General features: G+C 38.5%; 1 protein-coding gene across 1 annotated transcript in view; it reads right to left on the bottom strand.

Annotated features, from left to right (window-relative positions):
- Positions 1–27,622, bottom strand: part of ARHGAP10 (Rho GTPase activating protein 10) — a 342,299-nt gene that overhangs the window by 45,198 nt on the left and 269,479 nt on the right. Inside the window, exon 19 of the mRNA XM_007472009.1 lies at positions 17,558–17,708. Within this exon, the coding sequence (XP_007472071.1) occupies positions 17,558–17,708 (151 nt within the window). The remainder of the gene's footprint in view (positions 1–17,557; positions 17,709–27,622) is intronic.

Below are 27,622 nucleotides of genomic sequence, written 5' to 3'. Positions count from 1 at the left end.
CGAAAAACGAAAGGAAAAAAAAAAAAAAAAAAAAATATAACCTTTGAACTAAGCAGAAGATATTCAGGCTGCCCGAGTTTCCGTCATGTGGCAGATATTAAGACATCAATAAAATCTCCTTCGAGCCACAGTGGTCTTTCTTCCTAAGGCCACCCAGGACACACAGCATACTGAAAAGGAGAAGGGTGCCTACCATCAGGAACAGTACGCCCAAGCTCATTTCAAAGACACTCTGATGTAATTTCTACTCTGCTAAAAGAAAGTCTGAATTGCTATATTTCATCATGTCAAAAACTAGCTTCTAATACTGCACTGACTAGTGTAAATTAGAATAAACCAAAATTTATGTTTTCCCTCCCCCCTGCTCAATACGCAATTGGACTTGACTTTGTATATAAAACCTGATGCTGAACAATAAATATGGAAGTGGCCTCTATAAATAAAGCTAAATCTGTCTAGGAGCTGGTGAGACGCTTCAACATATGAAACAGTAGAAGGAAAACATTCCCGCACCAATGTTCATAAGGCCAACATAAGAGATGGGATGGGTGCCAAGAGTGGCATTTTAAGGTTGACAGAGATCAAAGGACATAGCCACCATCCATTCTTTAATGACCCTGTGTACAGGAAAAGTAGCATGGACTAAGCGGTGCTGGTCCCTGAAATGCAGTTAATACAAGTCAAAGTATACTACTTAACTCATGAGAAATGAGACATCATAGAACTGTCATACTGCATTGGAACACTAACCCATCTACTTTTAACAAGGACACTCAAGAACACTTCAGTCATCCATAGCCTGACCCTTCCTACCTAAGTCTTAGAGGTACATCATAATGTCTTCTTGCTTTCAAATTATTGGGTGAGACTGTTGTAGTCAATGAAACATTCAAGGGTTCCAAGGCTAAGTAAAGGAGCATGACTTCCACAACAGCTTATCACTCACTACTGCTCCAAAGGGAGGATTACAGTTCTGTCCAGTATTTTGTTTTTGCATCTGGTCCTTAGCGCTAGCATCCCCATATTTACTGAGGTGCAGATACCAGTGTGACCAGATACCCAAATTTATTGAGACTGAGGAAAAACAGGAAAAGTCTACATTCCAACAACATAGAAAGACAGCCCGTCCTGCCTACCTGGATTATCTAAGACTAGTTTTGTCCAAGTAGCCCACTCTTCGGCTAGTAAAAAAAAAAAAAAAAAAAAAAAAAAAAGTGAACAGGCCTGTTTCTTCATAGCATACTTAGATACTCACCCAGAACCTCATGGAGTCCTATGAGCTTCTCGAACTAGAAACTGCAGTATATACACGGAAAGACCACGCACAACAGAGCAGTCTGTGAGCAGCATGGCTGAGAAGGGTCAGAATCAGATCCCAAACCCCACTAACACCTAACCAGCCAAAGAAAACCCAGCACTGCCTTCATAGCTTTCCATATGCTAGTCTACTTCAACTAAAATGGCCAAGGAATTGAGAGAACTTGCATTATGAGTCGCTAGCAATAGTGGCATTATACAGATAAGATCTATAGAGAGAAAAAGAAGTCACCGCCCCCCCCAAAAAAAAGGAATCCAAAGCAAGACAAAAAGTAAGGTCGATATATTTTTCAGGCCAGATATTTATTCTTATCCGTCTAAAAATGTAAGCCAAAAGAGTTATATTATCTTGTACATTAGTTTGTACGTACACACACACACACACACACACACACACACACACACACACACAGGCAATTCCTTTCTTTAATTAGAATAATAAAGATAGGTTAGGAGACTCAAAGTTTGACTTTAAAATTGAACTTTTAAAATTGCTAATGTAATTGGGTATCTTTCTTTAAAAAAAACAAATCCAGCCCTCCCATTCAAAGGGAATTCTTCTTTGCTGTCTACAGAGCAGTAGGTAGTAAATGACTATTAAGAGAAAACAGTTTAGATTCTTTGATCAGAAAATCTTCCATTAGGGAAACAAAGGGGAGAGGGGTATAAGAAATTAACCCTGCCAACTGCCCATTAGGAAAGAACGCTAATTGTATTTCTCAGCAGTGAAAGGTGCACTGAGAGACCAGTTATAATTGCCAAGTGGAAGGAAAGGTTCATGAAGTCCCACTGACCCCAATTCTCAGTTCTGCTGCAAGTTAAAGCAATGTCATGCTGGGGGCGGTAGGGCAAGATGTCCCAGTTCCTCTCATTTCATTTGGCCTCATCAAACAAGACAAACCGTAGTGGGAACCATGATAAAGCTAAATAACATGCAGGTTAATGACAGTCAGTGGCTAGCTAAGAATAATTCCCTGAGGTAATATAATTTCTTTATCTGAAATCATGTCTAGGAAAGGGAAATGTGACTCTCAGTGAAATAACCTCCCACTCCCAGTCCCAAAAGTCCAAAAAAAAAAAGTACACATAGATATGCATCCACCCCAGAAAACTGAATGAGAAGTCAACTCCTAAACTACAAGTTAAACAGTCACAGTAAGGCATGAAAAGATGTAATGAAATTGCCATACAATTATAAAGCAGATTTTATTTTCTACTGTCTGAAGATATTAAAAATTAAGCATAACGCCTGCCTGAAAAGCTACCAAATGGCTAAGACATGCCAAAAGTGTATGCTAGGAAACGCTGATGAGGGAATCAGCCGTGCTCTAATCGCATGACATAAAACACAGACCCCCCATTATAACGTTACAGCAGCAGCTAACAGGCATTAGGTTACAACTTCAGGAACCACCTCTGCTACTTACAAGGTCAATGGAAGGCTGTAGCAATTCAATTACAAAGTGAGTAAGACCATTTCAGCTGCAATGTCAATAGAAGTCAAAGCAAATTGCTTTACTCTGTAAAGCAGAGAGCATTTTTATATCATAATCACAGTCCAGAGGCATTATTTACAGACTGAGATTTCTGCCTATATCAACAAAAAATATAACCACCATCTACGATTATCCTTAGGAACCAAAAACGTAATCAGATACTGAATCAAGCTGTCTTGCATAAACTTCTGAGGAAGCCTGACATTTTGACAGCTCAGGAAATTTAGAGCAGTGTGTTCAGAACACACTCCAGTCCAGCTGAGAAAGGAGGGTTGTTGGACTCCTAGCCTATCCTCCTCCCCCATCACATCATTCTTTTCACCTGAACAATGTACATTATTATCAACTGCCAGTTTAAGGTAGCAACCAATAAACTTATTAAGCTGGACAAAAATAACCAAAAACAAAAGACTAAGTACATTTTCTTGGAAAGTATACCACATAGGAAAATATATTTGAAGCCCTCTATTTTACACATCAGGCCCTCAGGAAAATCTAAGCTAAAATTGAGTATTCACTAAATATTGGGTGGTTTACAGCCATTAACTCATTTGTTCTTGGCAAAAGCCACGTGGAAGTTTACTGACCCAAACTCAAGAGGCTTCAAAGGGGAATTTGCCTAGGTCATATAAGACAGTAAGAAGAGAACAGGGATTTAAATCCAGGTTAGGTTAAATCCAAATGTAACCACAAATAATTCTACCATTCAATAAAACTCTTTGTGGCCTAAGTATTTCCAGTGATAATGATCCCCAAAATGCTAGGGCAATGTGACTTTGAGAGCAGCCCAGGTAGAAGGTGAAAGATGCATTAAATCCAACAGGAAAACACTAAGCAGTGACAGCTCCCCATTCTCAATGTACTGCCAATGAAATTTCTCCAGGTCAACTCATGCTAGCGGGACTCCATATGCTTTTTTCTTGGGCTCTGCTTCATTCTTTGTACTTCAAAATCTTCAACTTACACCCAACACGCCAAATAACAAGCACAACTTGCATCAGTTTTAGACTGAAACTTTTGTAACTTAAATACACATACTTGTATTGTATGCATGATGCATGTGTGTATGTGTATTTATATGTGTATATATGTACACGTATATAACAAGGAAAAAGAAATACAGATATGTTTAAAGAAGAAAATCATCATTCTCTCACTTCTTAAGGAAAACCACTGTCATAACTGATTAATAGTCTTCCGGATTTATTTCTATGCTTATACACTTATTCACATAGTTTTCCCCTTTAGAAGTGAGGCTATTCTGAAATTCTGTTTTATAACTTACTTTAGTCATTCAAAATCGCACCATGTGTATTATGTCTGTGGACGCATTTCTGTGATCCTTGGAAGGCTAGAAGCCTGTGTGTGATTACTGAGGACCTGTACCACCTGCTTGTGTTTGGCTGTGGAACAAGGCCTTTAGGAGCACACCCACACAACAGAACACACCGAATACTATACAGCAGTGAAAAAGGAGAGGGCACTCTCTTTGTATTGATATGAAAACAATACCAGATATAAAGTTTTTTTTAAAATACGGTGCACAACTAGCTTTTGAGCACACAGGGGATATATAAAAATCTATATTCATCTCTGCTTATATGTACATGAAGGATTCTAGAAGGAAAAATAAGAAACTATAGGTTGAACCAAGTCGAACTGCTGCTATTCAATCAGTTTTGACATGGACAAACAGCAGGGCAGTTTCATGTGATACGACCCTCCTAATAACAGTGGCCAGCAATCCAATTTGGAATTTTAACTTTGAAAGGATTTAAGAAACTATAGGTTGTAATGACATGTAAATGAAAAAACATTTGAAACTGCCGATATTAGATAACTTTGGAACTGAGAGCTGGCCCTCTGACATGGCTCAATCTGTTAATAGCAGTGGTTACAGATTTGGTTTGCAGGGACTGAGTTGATGGGATTGAATGGAGACTTTTCATCTTACTGCAACTAACGTAAGACCAGATATTTGTTCATTTAGGTAAATGGGTATATACATCACGATAAAATAAATATAATATTGAAATAAAATGATTGCTTTTCCTCCTCCTTGCCCATAAAAATGAGTGACCCCTTTCTCTTAGAGGACCCATTTTTGTTACAGTGTATTGTGTCCCAGGTTTAAATCCATCCTCATCTCTGGCCCTTTCTTCTCCTTCATCTCTTTCATCAAAACCATCACTCTGATTCCTTTACAACAAAACTAGCCACTTTTTAATGGAAAAACTAAGAATCACTCTTAAAATTAAAAAAGAATAAATCAATGTATTGTTTGAAAGGCACATGACATCTCTGAAAAGACTGGCCGTGGAAAACTCCAGAGAAGAGAAGACTATTTGCTGAGGCACTTGGGTTTGCATTTGAGCAGAGTGGTAAGGAGCCCAGACTCTGGAATGGGACTGGTTAATCCTGGCTTTGTCACTCACTAGCCGGGAGACTCAGGTGAGCTACTGACCTTCTCTGAGCCTCAGTTTCCCCAATTATAAAATATGGATAATAATACTACCGATAGGATTGTTATGAGGATTACCTAAGTTTAACAAATATTGCTAACAACAGTGGCCGGCATACAGTATGGTATCTGTAACTGTGTAATATTATTACCCTCCAAATTTTGTATCCTGTTCTCACATTAACTATTACAATTTTTAAGAAAAAGAGCCCACCTTTAAAATAACTAAGATAATAACCAGAGACTTAGAGAGTCACTATTTCTATTCTGACCCAAAGAGAAAAATAAAACCACAGCCATCATCACAATTCAAGCTCAAAGACTCATGTTGCTGAGTTCAGAGAACAAACATTAGTACGTGCAAAATGTCAGCCATATAATTCACTGTAATAGGCTTGAAGATTTTTTTTTCCACCCAAGGTTGACACTGGACTCCTTCTAAATACTGCCTAGAAGACACACAAGAATGCCATGCCAAGCAGAATGAGCATTTAGAAGGAGCCAGGCTGCAAAGTTGCAACCCAGAGTTCATAAAAGTCAAGGAGACACAACTGGTTACAGGAGTAGCCTCCACAGTTGACCCAATCTCACATCATTTCTTTTTCCTCAACAGCTGGGAAGGATTCAGTAAGTACAAATAAACTGACCACAGGTTTGTTTAGTTATATTAATTGTAGACAGCACTCTTATCTCCTGGTAATTTTTATCGTGGTCCATAAGCATTTTCTGAGTAATAACAATTGCTTGGAATTGGCCACACTGAGATAATACCTTCCCCTTCAAGATTTCTCCTCATCTTCCCAGCTACCAAAGGAAACGTTTCAAATCAGTCACTCCTGACAGCCTTAAAAATTCTATTTCATTCAGGATAAACAATACCTCAGTTGGTTTGAAGAGATGTTTCTTAGACAGCCCGGCTACCTCCTACGTTGTAAGTGTTTCAAAGAGGGCTATAAAGAGAGTGACAGCTGCTTGAATTCAGAGCTAGAAATTAAAATAAAAGCTATTAGAAGTGAAGAAAAAACCCACACCACAGGGAGACAAGCTTTAAAGAATTTTTCTCTCTTCTATTCTAGTTACCTGCCATGAACTTTTTTAAGGCGTTAAATAAGACTTTTTTTCTTCCCCCTCCAGAGAGAGGGGGAAATGTTCATCCCACACAGGAACATAGTTAAGATTATAGAGGAAGTCATATAAGAAGGTGCCTCGTGCTTTGTCACTAACATTAGGGGAGCTGAGCTTCGAGGAAGTGTCTGGGGAGACGCCAGTGCAGGGGAAGCAGTGGGCATGATCTATGGGCAGGTCACAACTCAATCACAGCCCTGACATTTCTGGCTGCCTTTTCCAAACCATTGATCTCATCATGGTAAAAGTGAGAAATAATCTGTTGACAGAGCCTGTCACTGGATTCAAGCCCGGTCTTAGATTTAACTTCACAACACAGTAATTCCATGCCAAGGAATCATGACTTTGCTCAGAGGAGGTGGTAAGATGGCTCGGCCTTTGGAAAGTTATTATCCAGAATCTACCCGTGAAGTGTCATGCAAAAAAGTGGTAAGAATCGAGAGAAGATTACCAAGCATAAGACAAAGATCTGCTTGCAGCCGGTTACTTGGGCTGATTATTAATCTCTGCTAGCTGATCAGATATGTCTATAAGGAAATGTCAATAGCTGTAGAAGGTCTCTGAAAATCCACATCAACAATGGTTTTACAGTGATTCTTCTCTCACATAAGTGTCCTGATACAATCTGAGGGAGGACAGGGTAGTAACAATTCACTTACGAAAGCATGCTTTCATGAAGGTCATTTCTTTTTTTTTTTTTTTTAATTGGAGCACAGTTGATTAACAATGTTGTGTTAGTTTCAAGTATACAGCAAAGTGATTCAGTTATACATATACATGTATCTATTCTTTTTCAAATTCTTTTCCCATTTAGGTTATTACAGAATATTGAGCAGAGTTGTCTGTGATATACAGTAGGTCCTTGTTGGTTATCTATTTTAAATATACCAGTGTGTACATGTCAATCCCAAATGCCCAATCTACCCCTCTAAAGATACTCTCTTGGGAACTGAGATTGGAGAGTGCATAGTTGCCGTGACTGGCAGCTCTCCATCCTTGACCTCTACAGAAATAAACATCTTTGAGTACGGTGGGGGCCGCCCATCCTTTACATAAGCCTGTGACTGAATGGATGTAAGCCTGCGAGGTAAAGTAGGAGAAAACTGAGCTCTACGTTGTTCATAATTATGAGACTGATCTTTCTCTAAGAAGACATAACATTCCAGTCATTACTTAAGATTTCTCTGTCCACTGGTTTTCCACATACACTATTTATACCAAACCTATTTTCTAAACAAATTATATATAACAATATGTATTGAAGACACTAACAAGATGAGATGATTTCTTCCTTTTGATGGAAAGATGGCCTAAAGATATATATTTTTAAAAAGCCTCAGGACAAAACTAAGACATAAACACAAGATTTACCTATGAGCCTACAATGTGGCTGATGACATCTGTGTTGATTAGCTGCCTTCATTCTCCACACCTGGTCAGTGGAGAAGTCCCAACAACTTGCTTTAACATTTCTACCAGATAGCCATTTTATTTTCAATTCCTAGTGCTCACTCAAGCCCACATCAACCTAAGCTTAAATTACTTAAGCAGCCTTTTACCATGGCCTTCTTGACTCCTACAAGACAGATCTGTCCCACCCTGATTTTACGGACTGATGCATATCAGGATAGGTTCTTCCTTTAAGAAAGGAGGAAAATGGTCCTGCCTTATTGTTAACCCATCTCCCCTTCGACAGTTGTATTTTCACTTTTTGCTCATAAAGCTCTGCATCCTCGTCATGTTCTCTACCACACTGTAGGACTACAATAATACATGTTCAACAAAATGTGCTCCAGTTAGCACATCCGGGATCCAAGTGGGAAAGTGCCAACCTAACGATACCCAAGTAAGAACTAACCTAAAATAATATTAAGTCCTGCCAATTGGCTTGCAAGATGATTTTGTTTTCAACTCTTTATAAGTCATATCTTTTCTGTTGTCTAAATAAACAAACTGCTGTACCATGTACAAAAGAAGACAGGCAAAGCATACCTAATTACCAAAGAAGATATAAAACTAGTCCTGTGAATGTCTAGTTGTGTTTAAAATTAGAGCTAGCATAAAGGAGAATGGGAGAGCTTAGTCAAAATTCAGATGATAATCTTCTCACTCACCAAACCTTCTTTTAAAATGTTTCTTCTGCCTTGAAGAGAAAATAGCAAAGAATATACCTCATACAGCCGCATGAACTTTCCTTGTATATGGGGACAAACACAACAGTCTCTCTTTATATAAAAAGGTACTAAGGGTCCGGGACCCAGCCCCGTCCACCAGACACTGCACCAGCAGCCACGTTCCCACCACAAGAGGGCACATGCAGCCCACATAGGGGATACTCCCTGAATGCCTGGCTCTGGTGGCCAGTCAGGAATGCACTTCTGAGCCCCACAAGGCATCTCCTAAATAAGGCCAGTCCTTCAATTCTGGGAGAGATAGCTGATTTACCTAATACATAGAAACAAACACAAAATGGGCAAAATGAGGAGACAAGGGAATATGTTCCAACAACAGAAAAAGACAAAGCCTCAGAAAAAGAACAAAAGGAAACAAAGATAAGCAATCTACCTGTCACAGAGTTCAAATTGATAGTCATAAAGGTACTCACTGAACTTGGGAGAAGAATAGATGAACACAGTGAGAACTTCAACAAAGAGACAGAAGATATAAGCAAGTACTAAACAGAAGTTATAACTGAACTGAAAAATACACTACAGGGGCTCACCTGCAGACTAAATGAGGCAGGAGGATGAATGAGCAAAAGCTGGAAGAGAAAACAATAGGACTCACCCAGACAGAGCAGCAAAAAGAAAACAAAAATTAAGTGAAGATACCTTAAGGGACCTTTGAGACAACATCAAGAAGAATAATATTTATATTACAGGGGTCCCAGAAGGAGAAGAGGGAGAGAAAGGGCCAGAAAACTTATTTGAAGAAATAGTGGCTGTAAACTTCCCTAATGTGTGGAAGGAAAGAGACATCCAGGTCCAGGAAGCCCAAAGAGTTCCAAGCAAGATGAAACCAAAAAGACACACACCAAGACATATTATAATTAAAATGGTAAAAGTGAAGGATAAAGAGACAATCCTAAAAGCAGCAAAAGAAAAACAACTTGTTACATACAAGAAAAACCCCATAAGGCTATCAGCAAATTTTTCAGCAGAAACTTTACAGTCCAGAAGGGAGTGACACAACATATTCAAAGTGCTGAAAGAAAAAACTTCCAACCAAGAATTCTGTACCCACAAAGTTATCATTCAGAATTGAAGGAGAGATTAAGTTTCCCAGATAAGCTAAAGCTAAAGCAGTTTATCACCACTAAACCAGCCCTACAAGAAATGCTAAAGTGACTTCTTTAAGCTGAAAAGAAATGGCACTAGTTAATAATGAGAAAACACATAAAAGTAAAGACATCACTGGAAAAGGTAAATATATAATACAGGTAGTGAAACCACTTAAAATGCAAATATGAAGGTTCAAAGACAAAAGTAGTAAACTAAAATTAAAATAATTAGTTAAAAGATGCACAAAATGACATGTAAAATGTGTCATCAAAGGTATAAAATGTGATGGGGGGAGTAAAAAGATAAATTTGGACACATTCCAAAGCTTTAAGAGGTTACCAATTTAAAATGGGCTACTATTTACATAAGATGCTATATGTAAACCTCATTGAAACCACAAGGGAAAAAACCTACAGTAAACACACAAAAGAAAATGATAAAGGAATGTAAGCATAACACACACACACGTGCGCGCGCACGCGCAAAAACCCACCAAGACACAAAGGAAGCAAGAAAGAGAAGAAAGGAACAGAGAAGAACTACAAAAACAGCCAGGAAACAATTAACGTAATGGCAATAAGTACATACCTGTTAATAATTACTTTAAACGTAAATAGACTAAATTTGCCCATCAAAGGCAGAATGGCTGAATGGAGAGAGACTCACTTCAGAAGAAAGGGTACACAGAGACTCAAAATGAAGAGACTTAAAAAGACGCTCCATGCAAATGGAAATGAAAGAAAGCTGGAGAAACTACACTCATATCAGACAAAATGGATTTTAAAACAAAGACTGTAATAAAAGACAAAGAAGGGCATTACATAATGATAAAGGGGTCAATCCAGCAAGAAGATATAAGATTTATAAATGTATATGCACCCAGCAGAGGAGCACCAAGATATAGGAAAGCAAATATTAATGGACATAAAGAGATATTAAAGGCAATACAATAATAGTGGGGGACTTTAACACCTCACTTATATCAATGGATAGATCATCCAGACAGAAAATCAATATGGAAACACTGAATTTAAACAACACATCAGACCAAATGGACTTAACAGATATATACAAATACAGAATATTCTATCCAAAAGCAGAATACACACTCTTTTCAAGTGCATATGGAACATTCTCCAAGACAGATTACATGTTAGGTCACTAGACAAGTCTCAAGAAGACTGAAATCATATCAAGCATTTTCTCCACCCACAATGGTATGAAACTAGAAATCGATCGCAAGAAACAAAAGGAAAAACCACAAAAACATGGAGATGAGCCCACATGCTACTGAGCGACCAATGGCTCACTGAAGAAAAAAAAAAAAAAAAAAACCAAGAGATAAATAAAAACAGAAATACGACATGCCAAAATCAACAAGATGCAGCAAAGAAAGTTCATAGCAATACAGGCCTACCTCAAGAAACAAGAAAAACTCCAGCAACTTCACACCTAAAGGAACTGAAAAAAGAAGAACAAAGTCATCCAAAATTAGTAGAAGGAAGGAAATAATCAAGAGTGGAAATAAATGAAAGAGATTTAAAAAACAATAGAAAAGATCAATGAAACTACGATCTGGTTCTTTGAAAACACAAAATTGACAAGCCTTTAGCTAGACTCACCAAGGGAAAAAAAGAGGGCTCAACTAAATAAAATCAGAGATCAAAGATGGGAAGTAACAACCAGAGAAATACGAAGAATCATAAGAAACTACTACAGACAATTACAAGCTAACAAATTGGACAACCTAGAAGAAGTGCATCAATTTCTAGAAACACACAACTGAATCATGAAGAAATAGAAAATCTGAATAGACCAATTACTAGTAAGGAGGTTGAAACAGTAATCCAAAACTCTCCCAACAAACAAAGCCCAGGCAGATGGCTTCACTGGTGAATTCTACAAAACACTCAAAGATTTAATACCTATCCTTCTCAAACTCTTCCAAAAACACTGAAGAGGAGAGAAATCTTCCAAACACATTTTATGACGCCAGCATTACCCTGATGCCAAAACCAAACAAGAACACCACAAAAAAAGAAAATTACAAGCCAATATCCTTGATGAACATAGATGAAAAAAATCCTCAATAAAATATTAGTAAACAAAATCCAATGACACATTAAATACATTAAGAGGATCTTACATCATGATCAAGTGGGATTTATTCCAGGGATGTAGATTGGTTCAACATCCATAAATCAATCAACATGATACATCACATCAACAAAATTAAGGACAAAAACCATACGGTCATCTCAACAGATGCCAAAAAAGCATTTCACAAAATTCAAAACTCTCAACAAAGTTGGTATAGAGGGCATGTACCTTTACATAATTGAGGCCATATATGACAAACCCACAACTAACATCATATCCTAACAGTGAAAAGCTAAAAGCTTGTCCTGTAAGATCAGGAAAAAGACACGGATGCCCACACCCGCCTTACTTTTATTCAACATAGTACTGAAAGTCCTAGCCACAACAATTAGGTAAGAAAAAGAAATAAAAGACATCCAAACCAGAAAGGAAGAAGTAAAACTGTCACTACCCACAGATGACATGATACCATATAGAGAAAACCCTAAAGCCTCCATCAAAAAAACAGAATAAATGAATTCATTAAAGTTGCAGGATACAAAATCAATACACAGAAATCTGTGGCATTTATATACACTAATAGCAAACTACCATAAACAGAAACTAAGAAAACAATCCCATTTACAATTGCAACAAAAAGAACGAAATACCTGGAAATCAGTTTAACCAAGGAGGTGAAAGACCTGTAAACTGAAAATTATAAGGCACTGGGAAGAAACTGAAGAAACACAAATATATGGAAAGATATTCCATGCTCATGGATTAGAAGAATTTATATTGCTAAAATATCCATGCTCTCTACAGATTCAATGAAATCCCTATCCAAATGCCAATGGCATATTTCACAGAAGCAGAACAAATAACTCTAAAAATTGTATGGAACCACAAAAGACCCCAAATGGCCAAAACAATCTTGAGAAAGAACAACAAAGCTGAAGGTATTACACTCCTTGTCTTCCAACTATACTACAAGGCTATAGTAATCTAAACAGTGTGGTACTGGAACAAAAACAGACACACAGATCAAGAGAACAGAATAAGAGTCCAGAAATAAACCTTCACATACATGGACAATTAAATTATGAAAAAGGAGCAAATAACATACAATGGAGAAATGACAGTCTCTTCAATAAACAGCACTGGGAAAACTGGACAGCAACATGCAAAAGAATGAAACTAGACCACTGTCTTACACCACACACAAAAATCAACTCAAAATGGATTAAATACTTGAATGTAAGAGCTGAAACCATAAAATTCCTAGAAGAAAACAGGTGGTAACATCACTGACGTCGGTCTTGGCTATGTTTTTGTGGATCTGACTTCAAAGGCAAGGGAAACAAAAGGAAAAATAAACAAATGAGACTACATCAAACTAAAAATCTTCTGCACAGCGAAGGAAACCATCAACCAAATGAAAAGGCAACCTACTGAATGGGAGATGATATTAGCAAATCACATATCCAATAAGGCATTAATATCTAAAAATATCAAAATATATAAAGAACTCATACAACTTAACAACGAAAGCAAAAATAAATAAATAAAACAACCCAACTGAAAAACGGTCAGAGGACGCGAACAGACGTTTTCCAAAAGAACACACAGAGATGGCCAAAAGACTCATGAAAAGGTGTTCAATATCATCCATCGTTAGGAAAATGCAAATCAAAACCACAATGAGCTATCACCTCATACCTGTTAGAATGGCTATTAACAAAGACAATAAATACAAATGCTGGAGAGGATGTGGAGAAAAGGGAACCCTAGTACACTGTTTCTGGAAATGTAACTTGGTGCAGCCACTAGGGAAAACAGTATGGAGGTTCCTCAAAGAGTTAAGAAGAGAACTACCACATGACCCAGCTATTCCTCTTCTGGGTATTTATCCAAAGAACACAAAAACATTAATTCGGAAAGACACATGCACCCCAATTTTCACTGCAGCATTATTTACAATAGTCAAGATATGGAAACAACGTTAAGTGTCCATCAATAGATGAATATATATATATGTGTACCATACATATTGCATATGTATGTATGCAACTCAGCCATGACAAAAAATGAAATCTTGATATTTGTGACAGCATAGATGGACATTGGAGGTATTTTGCTATATGAAGTAAGTCAGAGAGAGAAAGACAAATACCATGATTTCACTCACATCTGAAATCTTAAAAAACAAAACAAATGAACAAAATAAAACAAACACATAGATACAGAGAACAGATTAGTGGTTACCAGAGAGGAAGAGGGTTGGGGAGCGGATGAAAGGGGTAAACGGGGTCCAGTGTATGGTGATGGATGATAACTAGGCCTGTGGCGGTGATCACTGTGTAGTGTATACAGATGTCAAATTATAATGCTGTACACCTGAAATTTATGTAATTAAAAAAAGAGGTAGGAAGGACATAAATTTGGAGTGGGCAGGTATAAACAAAAACACAACATACACTAAACTTTTTTAGCGTTACTTTACTACCACTTCTAAGGAAATAAAAACACAAAGATAACCTGAGAACGAAATAAAAGGAAGCCTTTGATTTTTTCATCTTCTTTTTAGCACTTAGCAGCCTACCTCATATTTTGCTATTTCCCAACAACTGATGTAGCCAAATCTACTCAGCTTTGAGGTTTGTGAGACTATTAAATGCTATATGAAAATGAACGATATGGCTTCTACAAAATAATAAAAAGAATTTCAGAAAAAATTTAACAGCTGCTCTACTTAAAGAAATCTAGCTAGATAATATGTCCATTTCAGTTCATCTTAATCATCAAGAGATCTTTAAGCAAGTAACTAGAATTCTAAAGTCTGCAAATAACAAGTTTAATATCATTAAATCACATGTTAAAAAGGAAAATAAATGAGCATTGTGTATGCAGTATGGCTAAATGTGCCAATGCCAATTAAAGCCTTTGTTAAAGTAAAGATACTAAGTGTCTTTAATTAAACTTGGGGGGCGGGGTTGAAAAACAATGTCTAACAGCGGAGGGTGTCTCTCCTATTTCACACCAGCTAAGCTAGGATTCTCCACTTCTAGGTCTATCCTACTTCAGCTCATGCTAACAGGCTTGCTGACTGCTAATAATGACTTTCTGATCTGCCTAATGCTGAACTGAAACCAATTCTGAGTGTTTTCCAGGGTTGCCTGTTGGGTCCATCACATGGTTTCATACCTTACTCAATGCAGAAGAAGAAATAACATACCACAAAACCACTTTACTCAAATACCAAATCTGTGACCAAATCATACAGCTGAGGAAAATCTCCAGTCATCCAAACTAGTTCCTTGAATCTTGGCAAATAATCTACCTAAATTTAAACAAAAATAATTTGTCCTGGATTTTATTAAGTCAAATTTAACTTGTACTACAGTGAATAAATGGGGGGAGGGTAAAGGTGGAAATATACTTGCATTTAAACCTTCTATCGGACTCATAATAAACTAAAAAATTTGGAAAAATCATCAACCAAAGTTGGCTAATAATGCATACCTTAACCAAAACTAGATAAGCATGGGAAGTGACTCAACTACCATCAATAAGAAAAAATACATAAAAAGATTAAACTTTTGAAAGTTTCAAATAGAGTTGACAAGTAGATGACTCGGGCTACTGAAAAACATTTAAGTCTTGGTGATAAGAAGAGATTTTTTTTTTTTTTTTTGAAAGGGTAGAGTTTTCAATGTGCTAAGTAATAATCAACAACATAGCCTTTTAATATCCTTTCCCTGTATGCTTCCTTTCAAAAGCATTTTCACCACCTCTTCATTTATTTCTTTTTTTTAGAATATGCAAAATATGGATCCCACTTTGTTCTCCCTGAAATAATTCTTTTTCACACAACCTGAGCTTCACTAAAGCTTAGCTACAAATAACAGGTGGGGGAGGGGAGAGGATAAATAACAGGTTTTAATTGCTTTATCTTATGACCTGTAAGATAAAACAAAATCACTCCATGACCAAAATCATGGGCTTTTCTGATTCTAACAACTTCCAGAAAAATCAAAGGCTGCAATCCAGAAGGATCAATGTAAAGTTATAAAAAGACAAAATGTAGAATAAAACATCATATAGATGGTGAACGTAAAAACAGACTATAGGAATTAAATATTTGTCCATCTTCTTTTTTCCCTTATAGTTAAAGAGTTTTACAGAATTTATATATGGCCTAAAAATTAGGAAAGCTATGACTGTACACCATTTTGAGTATTTCCATAAAAGATATGCTAAATACCACTTCAGCAGCTTCTTACCCATTAATAATAATCATTCAGCAACCCAATGATCAAAAGATTAGTAAACTATGTACCACATGACTGGATATTCTGATTCAATTCCTAAAAATACCCCCCAAAGTAGATGTGATTCCCTCTTTGGTCATTTCCTTTATGAAACAGAGTCAATTCAGTTTTGCTCAAGGGCCGATGAGCCCAAGTAGGTATCGTTTTACATCGCCTTGATTTTGTCCCCCTCCTACTTTCCAACATTTGCCTTGTTCACTAATTTTTTAACACTTCCACCAGAGGACAAGTGATATATAAGACAAGGCTCAATTCAAACCAGTCAGCTTTACTCCTTACTAGCAATTCTGTTGAGAGAGTGAACACGAGAAAGGAGACAGAGAATAAGAAGTTGGCTGGGCTCAGAAGCTGAAACTAAGGGCTAAAAGGAAGCTCTGAAAGTACAGGTTGACTTTAATAAATCATGCCCTTTCTCTGGAAAATGAGGATCTGATTTTAAAACTAACGTGTGTGTGTGTGTGTAATATATGTGTGTACACACACACACACACACACACACACACACACACAACTACAGGAGGCATGCTGAGTCCTCGTGTACAGATCTCCTGAGAGTTAAAGACAGGTGTCACCTGCTTGCATGGGTCTTTGGATATTAGCTATGTGACATTTCATTATACAGCTGCTTATGATGGAGGTATTGTATGTTTCTATCTTCATTTCCTCCTTCCCTTTGACAATCACCTCACACCTCCAAACCAATAAACCCTTGGTAGTTTCGATCTTATTCTCCACGCCAATAACTACATGATTACAAATCAGCAACTGGCGTCTCGCCATGGCTCACAGCCTTGTTTTGTAGGGATCAGTGTTTAAAATTCCAGTTTCTAGGCTCTGGTAAAAACGAGGCAATCTGGCAATACTGAGACAAGGTGGCCACATGACAACAGAGTTGGAACAGGGTGGCTTGGATGGAAAGTAAGGACTTCCACTGGTCAGAGTCCCACTGCAGCTCGGTCCACTCAGCCTAGGCCCCAACCGTGGTCAATTTGCCATCCCACCACAGGATGAGATACCTGCCTTACAAGCAAGTTAGAAAACCGGACGGTGCAGAAGCACAGACCCCAGCGCCACAGGGACCTGTGCCTTTGATCTCAATGCATTTAACATCAGACTCCAATCTGCTCCTCTCATGAAAGATCTACTTTCATTTTAGTTCCTCTTCCATTTGTCTCGGGGTTATGTAACCTCACAGGAGGTCACACAAGTCTCCCCCAAAAGAAATTTTAGCTGTCTTTTCAAAGTAAAAAAAGAACCGTGAATAACAAAGACAAACACAAAACTGAAACGTGCATTCTCTCCCTGACAAGCAAAGATTTACCCTCCCTGTTAATCTCAAAAATCATAATCTTAAGGGGAAAAGAAGTTAAAATCCAAAGGATGGAAAACCATGGTGCGCCCTGGGGACATAGGCTTTGCCATATTCCCAACAGACTATCAAGAAGAAACACGTAATTAACATCTTACCATCTTCCAGTTCAAGACAAAGATTATATACAGCCACGGGTCTCTTAGTCCTCTGGCCCTGTCTCTTCGATTGCCTTGGTGGAGCATTTGGGGGTGATGCTGACAAGGTGACTGGCTCAGGCAGTGTGGCATCAGGCAGGGTCCTAAAAATCTGCCATCAAAACAGGAAGGACATTAATTGTTTTCCATGAACAGAAACCTGCGTTTTGCACCAGTATACCAGTACCAAACAACATTTGGAGTTCATCCAAAAGGGACTGTTGGAGCCAAAAATCCATGCCTTCAAATTTTGGGTATTAAGTCATAAGTCTTTATTTTTTAACAGAGATTTCAAAATAAAATTTCTCATTAAAATTAAGTAAAAGCAGCATCAAATCATTATATTTCAAAATAGATTCATGCCCATACTAAACAAGTATAACTATCTTCACCAGATGTAGACAATACCACAGCTCTTCATCCACAAAGGAAGTAATCCGGATAAAACATTAAAAACAAATATCCCATTCAATTTCACACGGAGTTATATTTATGCCAAAATGCTAGTCTCAATTTTTTTTCAAACTACATAAACAGAAACATATGACCACAAATATTATTTACACATTTAAAAATAGCCTGTGCTTTACGAAATTACCTTTCTGATTCCCACGAGCATTTTTCAGAAAATGCTTTGTAGATTTCACCAATTCGTTTAATACCTTCCAACTTCTCTTAAATATTTCCCCTCCATTTATGAAACCTAGAGTATCAGCACCTTGATTATCTACAGTGTCATTCACCTATCAGCAATAACAACATTAATTAAAATGTCCTGCTTCTTTGCTTAGCAATTGTTTTTTCTCTTGAGAAAAGCAAACTGTGCCATAAAGGGAAGCATATCATACAGAGGTGATTTATAATAAAATTTTCATAGCTGCCAAGACCTGAGTTCAGAAGCTTCCTGTCCCCAACAACACTGGAGTCCCTTCAGCCCTCAATGAAGTCATAACATAAAATATTTAGACATCACCCTGACACTGTATCTCCAGAGGGCTGATGTTCTAAAGGTAGATGCTCGAAGAAAGCCAGCTAGAATTAAACAAACCGTAAATATAAAACTCACAATAAAAGGCACTGTGTGAAAGCCCCACTGTTACAAGGAGATTATTATTTATATATTTGAATAAAAACATGACCTGTGTATACAAGTGAGCATATCGCATATATGTATCACATTTAATAGCTAACAAACGTGTCAGAATTATATTCACGGTCTAAAAGTTCTCACCTAAAAACTATTATATACCAACAGAAATAAACAATTTCAACAGAGCATTTGCTTTATAAGTACCATACTGCCCCCTCATGTGTAAACTGAATAAAAAATGGTTTAAATTACTGTGGACAAATATTTGCTAGTGAAAAGTTAGTTTTGTGCTCCAACGGGTAACCTGCTAATACCATATTTCCACCGACTTTGTGCTCCAATAGGGCAGTCTGGCAAACAGCAAACTACTCACCTGCCCAAAATCCTCTGCTGCCCCTACTAGAGAATGGACCTGAGGACACAGGGAGGGTGAAGGAGAAGCCGGGACGAACTGAGAGAGTGGCATGGACATATATACACTACCAAATGTAAAACAGAGATAGCTAGTGGGAAGAAGCCGCATAGCACAGGGAGATCAGCTCGGTGCTCTGTGACCACGTAGAGGGGTGGGATAGGGAGGGTGGGAGGGAGACACAAGGGGGAGGAGATAGGGGGATATATGTCTATGTATGGCTGATTCACTTTGTTATACAGCAGAAACTAATACACCATTGTAAAGCAGTTACACTCCAATAAAGATGTTAAAAAAAAATCCTCTGCTGTCTAGACTATCATCCACATCTGGACTTATTGCCATCTCTCATTGTTCAAATTAAGGAAGGTTGTGAAGTAGAGGGAACAGGAGAGAAGTTAGGCTGTGAAGAGGATGACAGGGGTGAAGGAGAGAAGACACGGGGGGAAAACTTGATCCCATCAAAAGAAACTAGCACCTGTGTGTGACCAACACTGGGAATAGCTCAGTGACTTATGTTCGATCTTTATAAACATGGCACATGGCTCTGGAATGGTATTCAAATAGGAAACCAAACAACACAGAGCCAATACACCCAAAGTATAAATAAACAGTGGAGAGGTTATATCCCAAGAACCGGCGCTGGATAGCTGATAACCTTCCGAGCAGCCCTTCCTGGAAGATCGCACCGACTGGAAGGATGAGAATGCTGACGATGGTCTCCCCTCCCTGCCCCTCTCTCCCCCACCACCACACAGCGTGAGGGTGAGGGTGGTAAGGTGTGAGAGCAGCCCCGGTCTGCAGAGCCGGAGTACCAAGCAAACCGGGACCCAAGAGTGTGACTCCAATGCTCCTGGGGGGGCTGATCTGAGATATCCCAGAGCTGGGCTTCCAGAAGTCTCCAGAAGACTTATGACATCATTCAGTTTACATCAGAGTATCTAGGAGACTATTATTGAGCCATCAAAAAGAAGAAAGTCCTGCTACATGCAACAGCATGCGTGCACCTTCAACCTCAGTGAAATGAGTCAGACAGAGAGAGGACAACACTTTATGATCTCACTTATATGTGGAATCTTAAAAAAGAAAAAAAACAAACTCATAGAAACAAAGAACAGACTGCAGATTGGTGGTTACCAGAGGCAGCTCTGGGGATGGATGAGGGTGGCCAAAAGGTACAAAGTTCTTCCAGTTATATGAAAAATAGGTTCTGGGGATGTAACGTCCAGCATGGTGAACACAGTTACCAGCACTATATTATATACTTGAAAGTTGCTAAGAGAATACATCTCAAAACTTCTCATCACGAGAAAAAAAAATTTGCAACTATGTGAGGTGATGATGGATGGTAACTAAATTTATTGGGGTAATTTTTCACAATATATACCCATATCAAATCATTATGCTGTATACCTTCTACTAATGCAATGTTATATGTCAATTATATCTCAATAAAACTGGAGGGGGGAGAATATCTAGGAATAGGGACTTGGCTTTGCGGGGTGAGGGGGGGTTGTTTTGTTTTTCTGTGGTTTGTATTTTAAAGCTCCCCAGGTGATTCTTTTGTATAGCCAAGGCTGAGAAATACCCATTTAGACAGTCATTCCACAGCATTCTGTACTTGTCTTGGATGGACCAAAATCTAAATTGAAACACCAGAAAAATTATTTCAAAAAAAGTGGCACTGGACATATGCAATCAATTCCTTGGATCTTCCCAAGTCCTAATCAGGCATGAAATGTTTCAAAGCTTCTAAAGACCAACCATTCCCTCAAAAAATTCTATGTGTATTAGCATTTCAAAGAGCTAACCTATCATCAAATTAGGTGGTTCCAAAGCACAGATGCTAACTTGAAAAGGTACTATCCTGGCTTTTAAGTCTTCGAAGCTATGGAGGCTTAGACATATTATTAAAAGAGTGTATCTCATCTTCTCATTTATATAGTGAGAGCCATAATACTTATGTCTCAAGTTATTACCGGAATTAAATGAGACATTCATAAAGTATTTGGTACAGCACTTGGTACATAGTAACCAGAAGTAAATGGTAGCTATTCTATTTGTAAATATGATCACATCCAGTAAATAGTGATAATAAAAATGGATGCAGACCCTTATTACTCTACTAAACCACTGTTTTGAGAAGCCATTAATTTTTTGAGGCCTTGAATTCCTCAAATTCAGTGTTTAGTTAATCAAAAGTGTTTGCGGAAAAACTCATCAAGAAATGGACTAAAGGGAAGCAATAAACAGAGCCTCTTGTCAAAATTCCAAAGTCACCTAGAATCACAGTTGTTTTGTGTATTTACTTCCGCATTTCAGCACTGAAATTTGAGATTTAAATTGCTTTCTCTATCATTCATTACCTAATAAACACCTACTAGGTGGTAGGCTTTCTCTGAAGCACTTCAGCATCCTCAAGAACCTTTGAGGTATGTATTGCTCTTCACAGTTGAAAATAATAAAAGCTCAAAGATTAAACAATCAGCCCAAGTCTCCACAGTTTGAAGATGGCACAGTTGGTATCTTAACTCTCAACTCTGATTCCAAAGCCCCCGCTGCCAGTTTAAAAAACAAACAAAATTTAATTCTTAGGGGAAAAATCACCACTTATACTGTTCTGTATCTGTTTAGAAAGAGTAAATCTGGAGATTATAGACTCACCATCATTGTGCTATGTTCTTCTAGATGTTTCAAGAATGCATTACCTTTTGTATGCATTTAACCTTGTCTGCCAATGCATCAACCTCAGTTCTCATTTCTTTTTTTTTAAGCTATTGATACAAAGCTATGCTCTCATGGTTCTCTCTGAAATGTCAGAAATGATTTTAAAAGATACTCTTTTTAAATTCAGAAGAGGAGGAAACTAAATTATTTACTTTAAAATTTTGTCTTCTTTCTTGGCAATCTGATTCTAGAAGTTAAAAGTTAGCTGATCTTGTTCTGTGTAGCCAATGTGTGTCTTCTTTAAACGTAACACTGGTTTTCCAATTCTAGAACCATGGCATGGATGCAAATTCCCCTACCGCCCAGGTCTCTTTCCAGAATCGTGTGACTCTCCTAACTTCCCTACATCATGTCACCTTTGTTCTAGGGCAAAAGATGAAATTATCTTAAGGAATAGATCAAGTCTACTCAAAACTTTTTTTGCAGGCTAGAAAATTTCTTCACTTTACCTACGTATTTACAACATAAGAAAAACTCAAACCAGACAATCCAATGACAAAAAACAAAACTCCACACGTAGGTGTCAGGTAAGGAAGTGCTTATTCAGGTCTCTGAAGAGTGCTAGCACAAACAAAGTCTGGCACTATTGCTCAGAGTCACAGATTCCTTACACACAACAACTGGATGTTTATGCCCACGGGACGCAGCCATACATGTAAACACCTCCCCAAGTCCTTCCATCGCGCTCTGCTACCAGGGGCCACGTGTGGAAATGACCGGTCCACCTCTGCTGGAAATACTTTGCAGAGAATAGGAAACAAGAATGGGCTCTGCAAATTTCACTTTAGTACCCAACTCAAACCTACAGCATTTGGTTCAGCTGAATTAATAAATACTATGGGTAAAGGAAATTAAGGGGAATGAGATCATTCTTTTCTAAAAAGCTGTTTCTCCAGAAGAGTTCAGTGGTGTTTCTTGTGATAAGAAGATTACTAATATGTTTGTATATTCCTGTCATCTTGAACAATGACAGCTGCAACTATTGGGTATTTGCAGTATGGCTGACATTATGCCAAGTACTTGACTTACAAAGATTTGAACCCAGATTTCCTGATTCCAGCGTGCATGTCTTGGTCACCATGCCCGCCTGCCTCCAATATTACCCACTTGTATTAAGCCCCATTCATATTATGTCCTCTTTGGTGATGTCATATCTCTCATAACTACGTGACCCATAACAGAGGTACAGCCAGAAGACAGCTGGAAATTAATGCATACTCCCCTTAGTAAACCTTTAACATGGAAAGGAGGGAAAAATAAAATTTCCAGTCTCTTTCTAAAATACATCATGATATTGCTGTACACCTGAAACTAACTCAACATTGTAAATCAACTATATTCCAATCAAGTTAAAAAAGTTTAAAAATTAAAAATACAACAAACTAAGGAATACAACAAAAAGGACACAGACTCACAGACACAGAGAACAAACTGGTGGTTACCAGTGGGGAGAGGGAAGGGGAGGAGGACAATCCAGGGGTAGAGGATTAAGAGGTACAAACTATAGGGTATAAAATGAGCTACAAAGATATGTTGTACTACACGGGGAATAGAGCCAGTATTTTGTAATAACTGTAAATGGAGGGTCACCTTTAAAAATTGAATAAAAAATAAAAATTAAAAAAAAAATTTAATAAAATTACATGCCCATAAAAAATAAAATAAAATACATAAATACAAAATGGCCCCATATTTCTTTCAGCTTCAGAGTCTCTAGTGTGTTTAGACAAATACTCGTTACCTTGGGGCTGTATGACTCTTAAGTTGCCTTCAAGGTAGCCTGAACCATCCATCTACAGCATAACTTCAGAGTTTAGCTATGGTGGGAACAGCCCACTGAAAGCTCTGAAACCTTTCCAGCTGTCTGTCCTTGAATCAGCACTACCCCATGACTAAATATGGGTCTTTTATAGAAAACTTTAACTAGAATTAATAATAGCGACTGACAGTGAGACAACAGTTGGGTTCAGGCTAGACGCTGGAAATAGTCTAAGGCTTCGTGTTTGTTCTGGTTCATCCAAACTCAGAATCTCAGAGCTGAAACAGCTCCTAGTTATAACTTCAGCCACCCCTGTATTTCACAGGGGAACAAACTGAGGTCCTGTGGCTAAAGATTCGCTCATATTCACACCACCACTGGCGGCAGACCCAGGCTTTGTTCCCAGACCAAGGCCTCAACGTCCACTGCTATCTCCCACCTTGCTGGCACCAGCCCTTTCTCTCCAACAGACTGTCCTCTACGCATGCACTTCCTCATCGGGGGAGGTTTTTGCTCAGTAGCTGAAATGCCTCTAAGTGCTCTCACATGCATTGTCGGACACAAGCCTCAACACACAGAGCTGTGAGGCTGACATAGGAGCATGTTACAGGGTCTTGTTCGGAGCCCTGCTGACGCCCGTCAGCATGAAACCATTTCCATTACATCACAGGGGAGAGGGAGAAGGGCAGCCAGGAAGAATGAGAGGGGGCAAGCAGGCAGGAGAGACAGCCAGCCCAATGGGCATCCATCCCACAGGCTCCGGTCTGACAGAGGCCCTGACTTACCATGAGCTTTCTTTTTTTTTTTAATTTATTTTTGGCTGCATTGGGTCTTCGTCGCTGCATGCGGGCTTTCTCTAGTCGCAGCGAGGGGGGGCTGACTCTTCGTTGTGGTGTGAGGGCTTCTCATTGCAGTGGTTTCTCTTGTTGTGGATCACGGGCTCTAGAGCGCAGGCCCAGTAGTTGTGGCACACGGGCTTAGTTGCTCCGTGGCACGTGGGACCTTCCCAGACCAGGGATCGGACCCGGGTCCCCTGCATTGGCAGATGGATTCTTAACCACTGAGCCACCAGGGAAGCCCGCCATGAGCTTTCTGAAGAACAACTTCAATTCTGGTTTACAACCGAAAGAAAAAAAAAAAAAGAAACCAAATTTGGTTTACAACCAATTTATCAATTGGTAGAGTTCCTGTTTTTCTTTTTCTTTCTAAGTTTCCAACTTTAATTTCTGGAGACATTTTCCGACCCCTTCCCAAGTCCTAATGGGATATACATAGTGATTTCTGCAGTTCTCTGTGCACTAAATAGAGGAATACATAACTGACTTTGGGTCTTGACTTCAAGCTTTCAGTAAATGATAACCTTTATCAACAAGACTTTATAAAATGGAATGTACCTCAGAACTACCCACCCCAAACCATGGGCGTTTTCAGTGACATAAACGGTGGATTCAGCATCAGTGCCCTGGTCTTCCTAATGTTCAACAAAGACCAAAAGCGGTAATAATAATAAACTTTGATAACATACTGGAACTAAGTGGTATTAAAGAAATTCACATATGCTCATGGAGTAACTTTCTCCCCAATCAGTTCATGAGGTGAACCTCTCCTAATTAAGCCAAAGTTGCATCACTCTTACATTCATGGTGCAAACACATACTCCCAGTTATACAATGTTGTTTTTTGGTTTACAAACCTTTAAAAACACTCCAGTGCGGTTTTTATCAATTTGTACCTGCAAGCATTTGGGAAACGCAAGTATACACTTTCTGAAGTCAGAAGAAAACACTTTCCTAAACACAGCTGTAACCTGACTTTCGTAACACAAATGTCTACAAATATTCTTAACTGAACGAAGAGCCAGTGCTTAGCTAGAATTTTTTCCCCCGATCAATGTGTCCTTCGCTCACACACAAACAAAAAGTTTACACTTCTGCGATAGAAATCTAGAATAACATTAAAGAAACATACTCCATGTCAACGATAAGGCACACTCCATACATGATATTCCTTTGTTTTTCTTTTCCTCCTCTTTCAATTTAGGTGTACAACTTCTTCCAAAGTTCTTTTTTTTCTCTCTTTGTCACCCTTCGTCTTTCCAGGACTCAAGCCTGCCTTAGAAACATGTGGTCCTAATGGCAGCACAGAGGATCAGAACACAGGAGGCCTAGCATCTGCAGTCCCCAAAGGCCTGGGGATCCGCAAAAAGAGGCCTCCCCCAGCCAGGGCTAGCTCTGGCCATGACAAAAGCAGGACTCTCCCTCAGTGTTCCTTGTGAATCTTTAAACTGAATATGAGTAAACACACTTAAAACCGACTCATCATCTTATGAAATTTTCAAGGTAAATGACATTTTTTTCCTTTGGCATATAAGCCATGACCCCTAGTTATTTGGGTAGGCAGGAATGAACATTTCCCTGGAAAGAAAAATAAGCCCCGGACCTATTAATTCTACAAAAGGAAATGTGTGAATTTTGATCAGTGAAGAAAACATCTCCTGAAGACATGTATATGATTATATTTATCAGAATCATCTGAAATCTTTTTCCAAGTATGTATGCCCCCAGGCATGGCCTACATATTTAAGAGAGAATGCAACACTTTTTTTTTTTTCTCCCATTTTAGCGATCAGAAAAATAAAATGCCTAAAGCAAAACCATGTTTTGAAGGTGGTCAATGGTGGGTGGGACTTTATGAGAAGCTACATGGGGAGGGGTGGAGTGTGGTTTCAGCCTTCATATTTAATCACTGCTCCTAAAATTTATGGGGCTAGTTTGGTTTTCATTTTTTAATAATAAATTTCTTTCAAATTATAATTTATCCATGTTACAAAAGTGATAACTAATACATATTACATTCCTTGCAGAAATCCTGATAAACACCAAAAAAAACCTCTTTAAAGATGAAAACCACCCGTCATCCCACACACAGAGACATTTCAGTTAAAATGCTGATGACTGTTTTTCAGAGTTTTTTCTTCCCGTGCAACATCTGTCTCATTTTAAAGAAGGCAATCCATCAGGACAACTGTATCTGGGGTCCAGGTTTCTAGAATTTACCAGTATGCAGTCCCTAGTTACACGTGAGAGGCGACCTCTGCTATATGCATCTGTTAGGAATAAGCTTTGGGCAGGATTCGATTTCTAAACGCATTAGGACTCAGCTAGATTTTACCCCCCAACTGAAACGTTTCTAATTAGGGGTTTAGAAGATAGTCGTGCATAATTTTAAGAACATTACAAACAGCCCAATGTTTAGATAGACCCTCATGCCTGCCAACTCAAGGTTATGTGAAGGTCACACATACTGAGGGCCGACACCAGCCTTTCCTTCAGTGTGTACGATTTATTTTCATAAGTCTTAAATACGATGAAAGCATCAACTATACCGAGTTCCTGCACCTTACAAGGAACATCTCAAAAGGTTAATGCTTAGATTCTTGGATTCCACCTCAGTTTGGAACTCGCTCACTCTCTGTCATTTGCAGCTGTGTTTGAAATGCCAAAAAAGGAAGATTTCCCTCAACTGATCACACTTCGCCTAGGACCAGCTTTGACACAAAGGCTTCCAATCATGATGAAAAGTGCAATGATGCGTTAAGTGTATTCCTTTAATTGGAAGGACAGAGAACAGTCAGGATAAAACAACCAGAGAACCACACACACCAAGGAGAGCAGTATCCCTTCAGGTTTTGCTGTTGATATTCTAATTATCAAGTGTTTGGCACTTAACATCAGTATGAAATGTTTAGCACCTGTCAAATTGGGTCATGCACGCTTATCCTTGCCACAAAAGTTTTCAAGATTCCAACACTGTTATCATTACATATATGTTTATTTACTGGGAGATGAGCATGTTACGTTTAAGATTTTTATGAGACTTAAATCCCACCATATAAATGTGGAGGGGCCATCAATGAATGCTAAGGTTAAAGGGTAAAAGTCTGCTGGGGGATGGATTCTTAAATCTCTGGGAATCTCCTAATGGACCAATTACCAGCAATTACAAAGAGATCGGTGCATTTACAATTGAGAAATCTGG

The sequence above is a fragment of the Lipotes vexillifer genome, unplaced genomic scaffold (assembly GCF_000442215.2).
Source record: "Lipotes vexillifer unplaced genomic scaffold, Lipotes_vexillifer_v1.1 scaffold269, whole genome shotgun sequence".
Taxonomy (NCBI): Eukaryota; Metazoa; Chordata; class Mammalia; order Artiodactyla; family Lipotidae; genus Lipotes; species Lipotes vexillifer.
The sequence above is the reverse complement of the archived record's forward strand: the minus strand, read 5'-3'. Positions and strand labels throughout refer to the sequence as shown.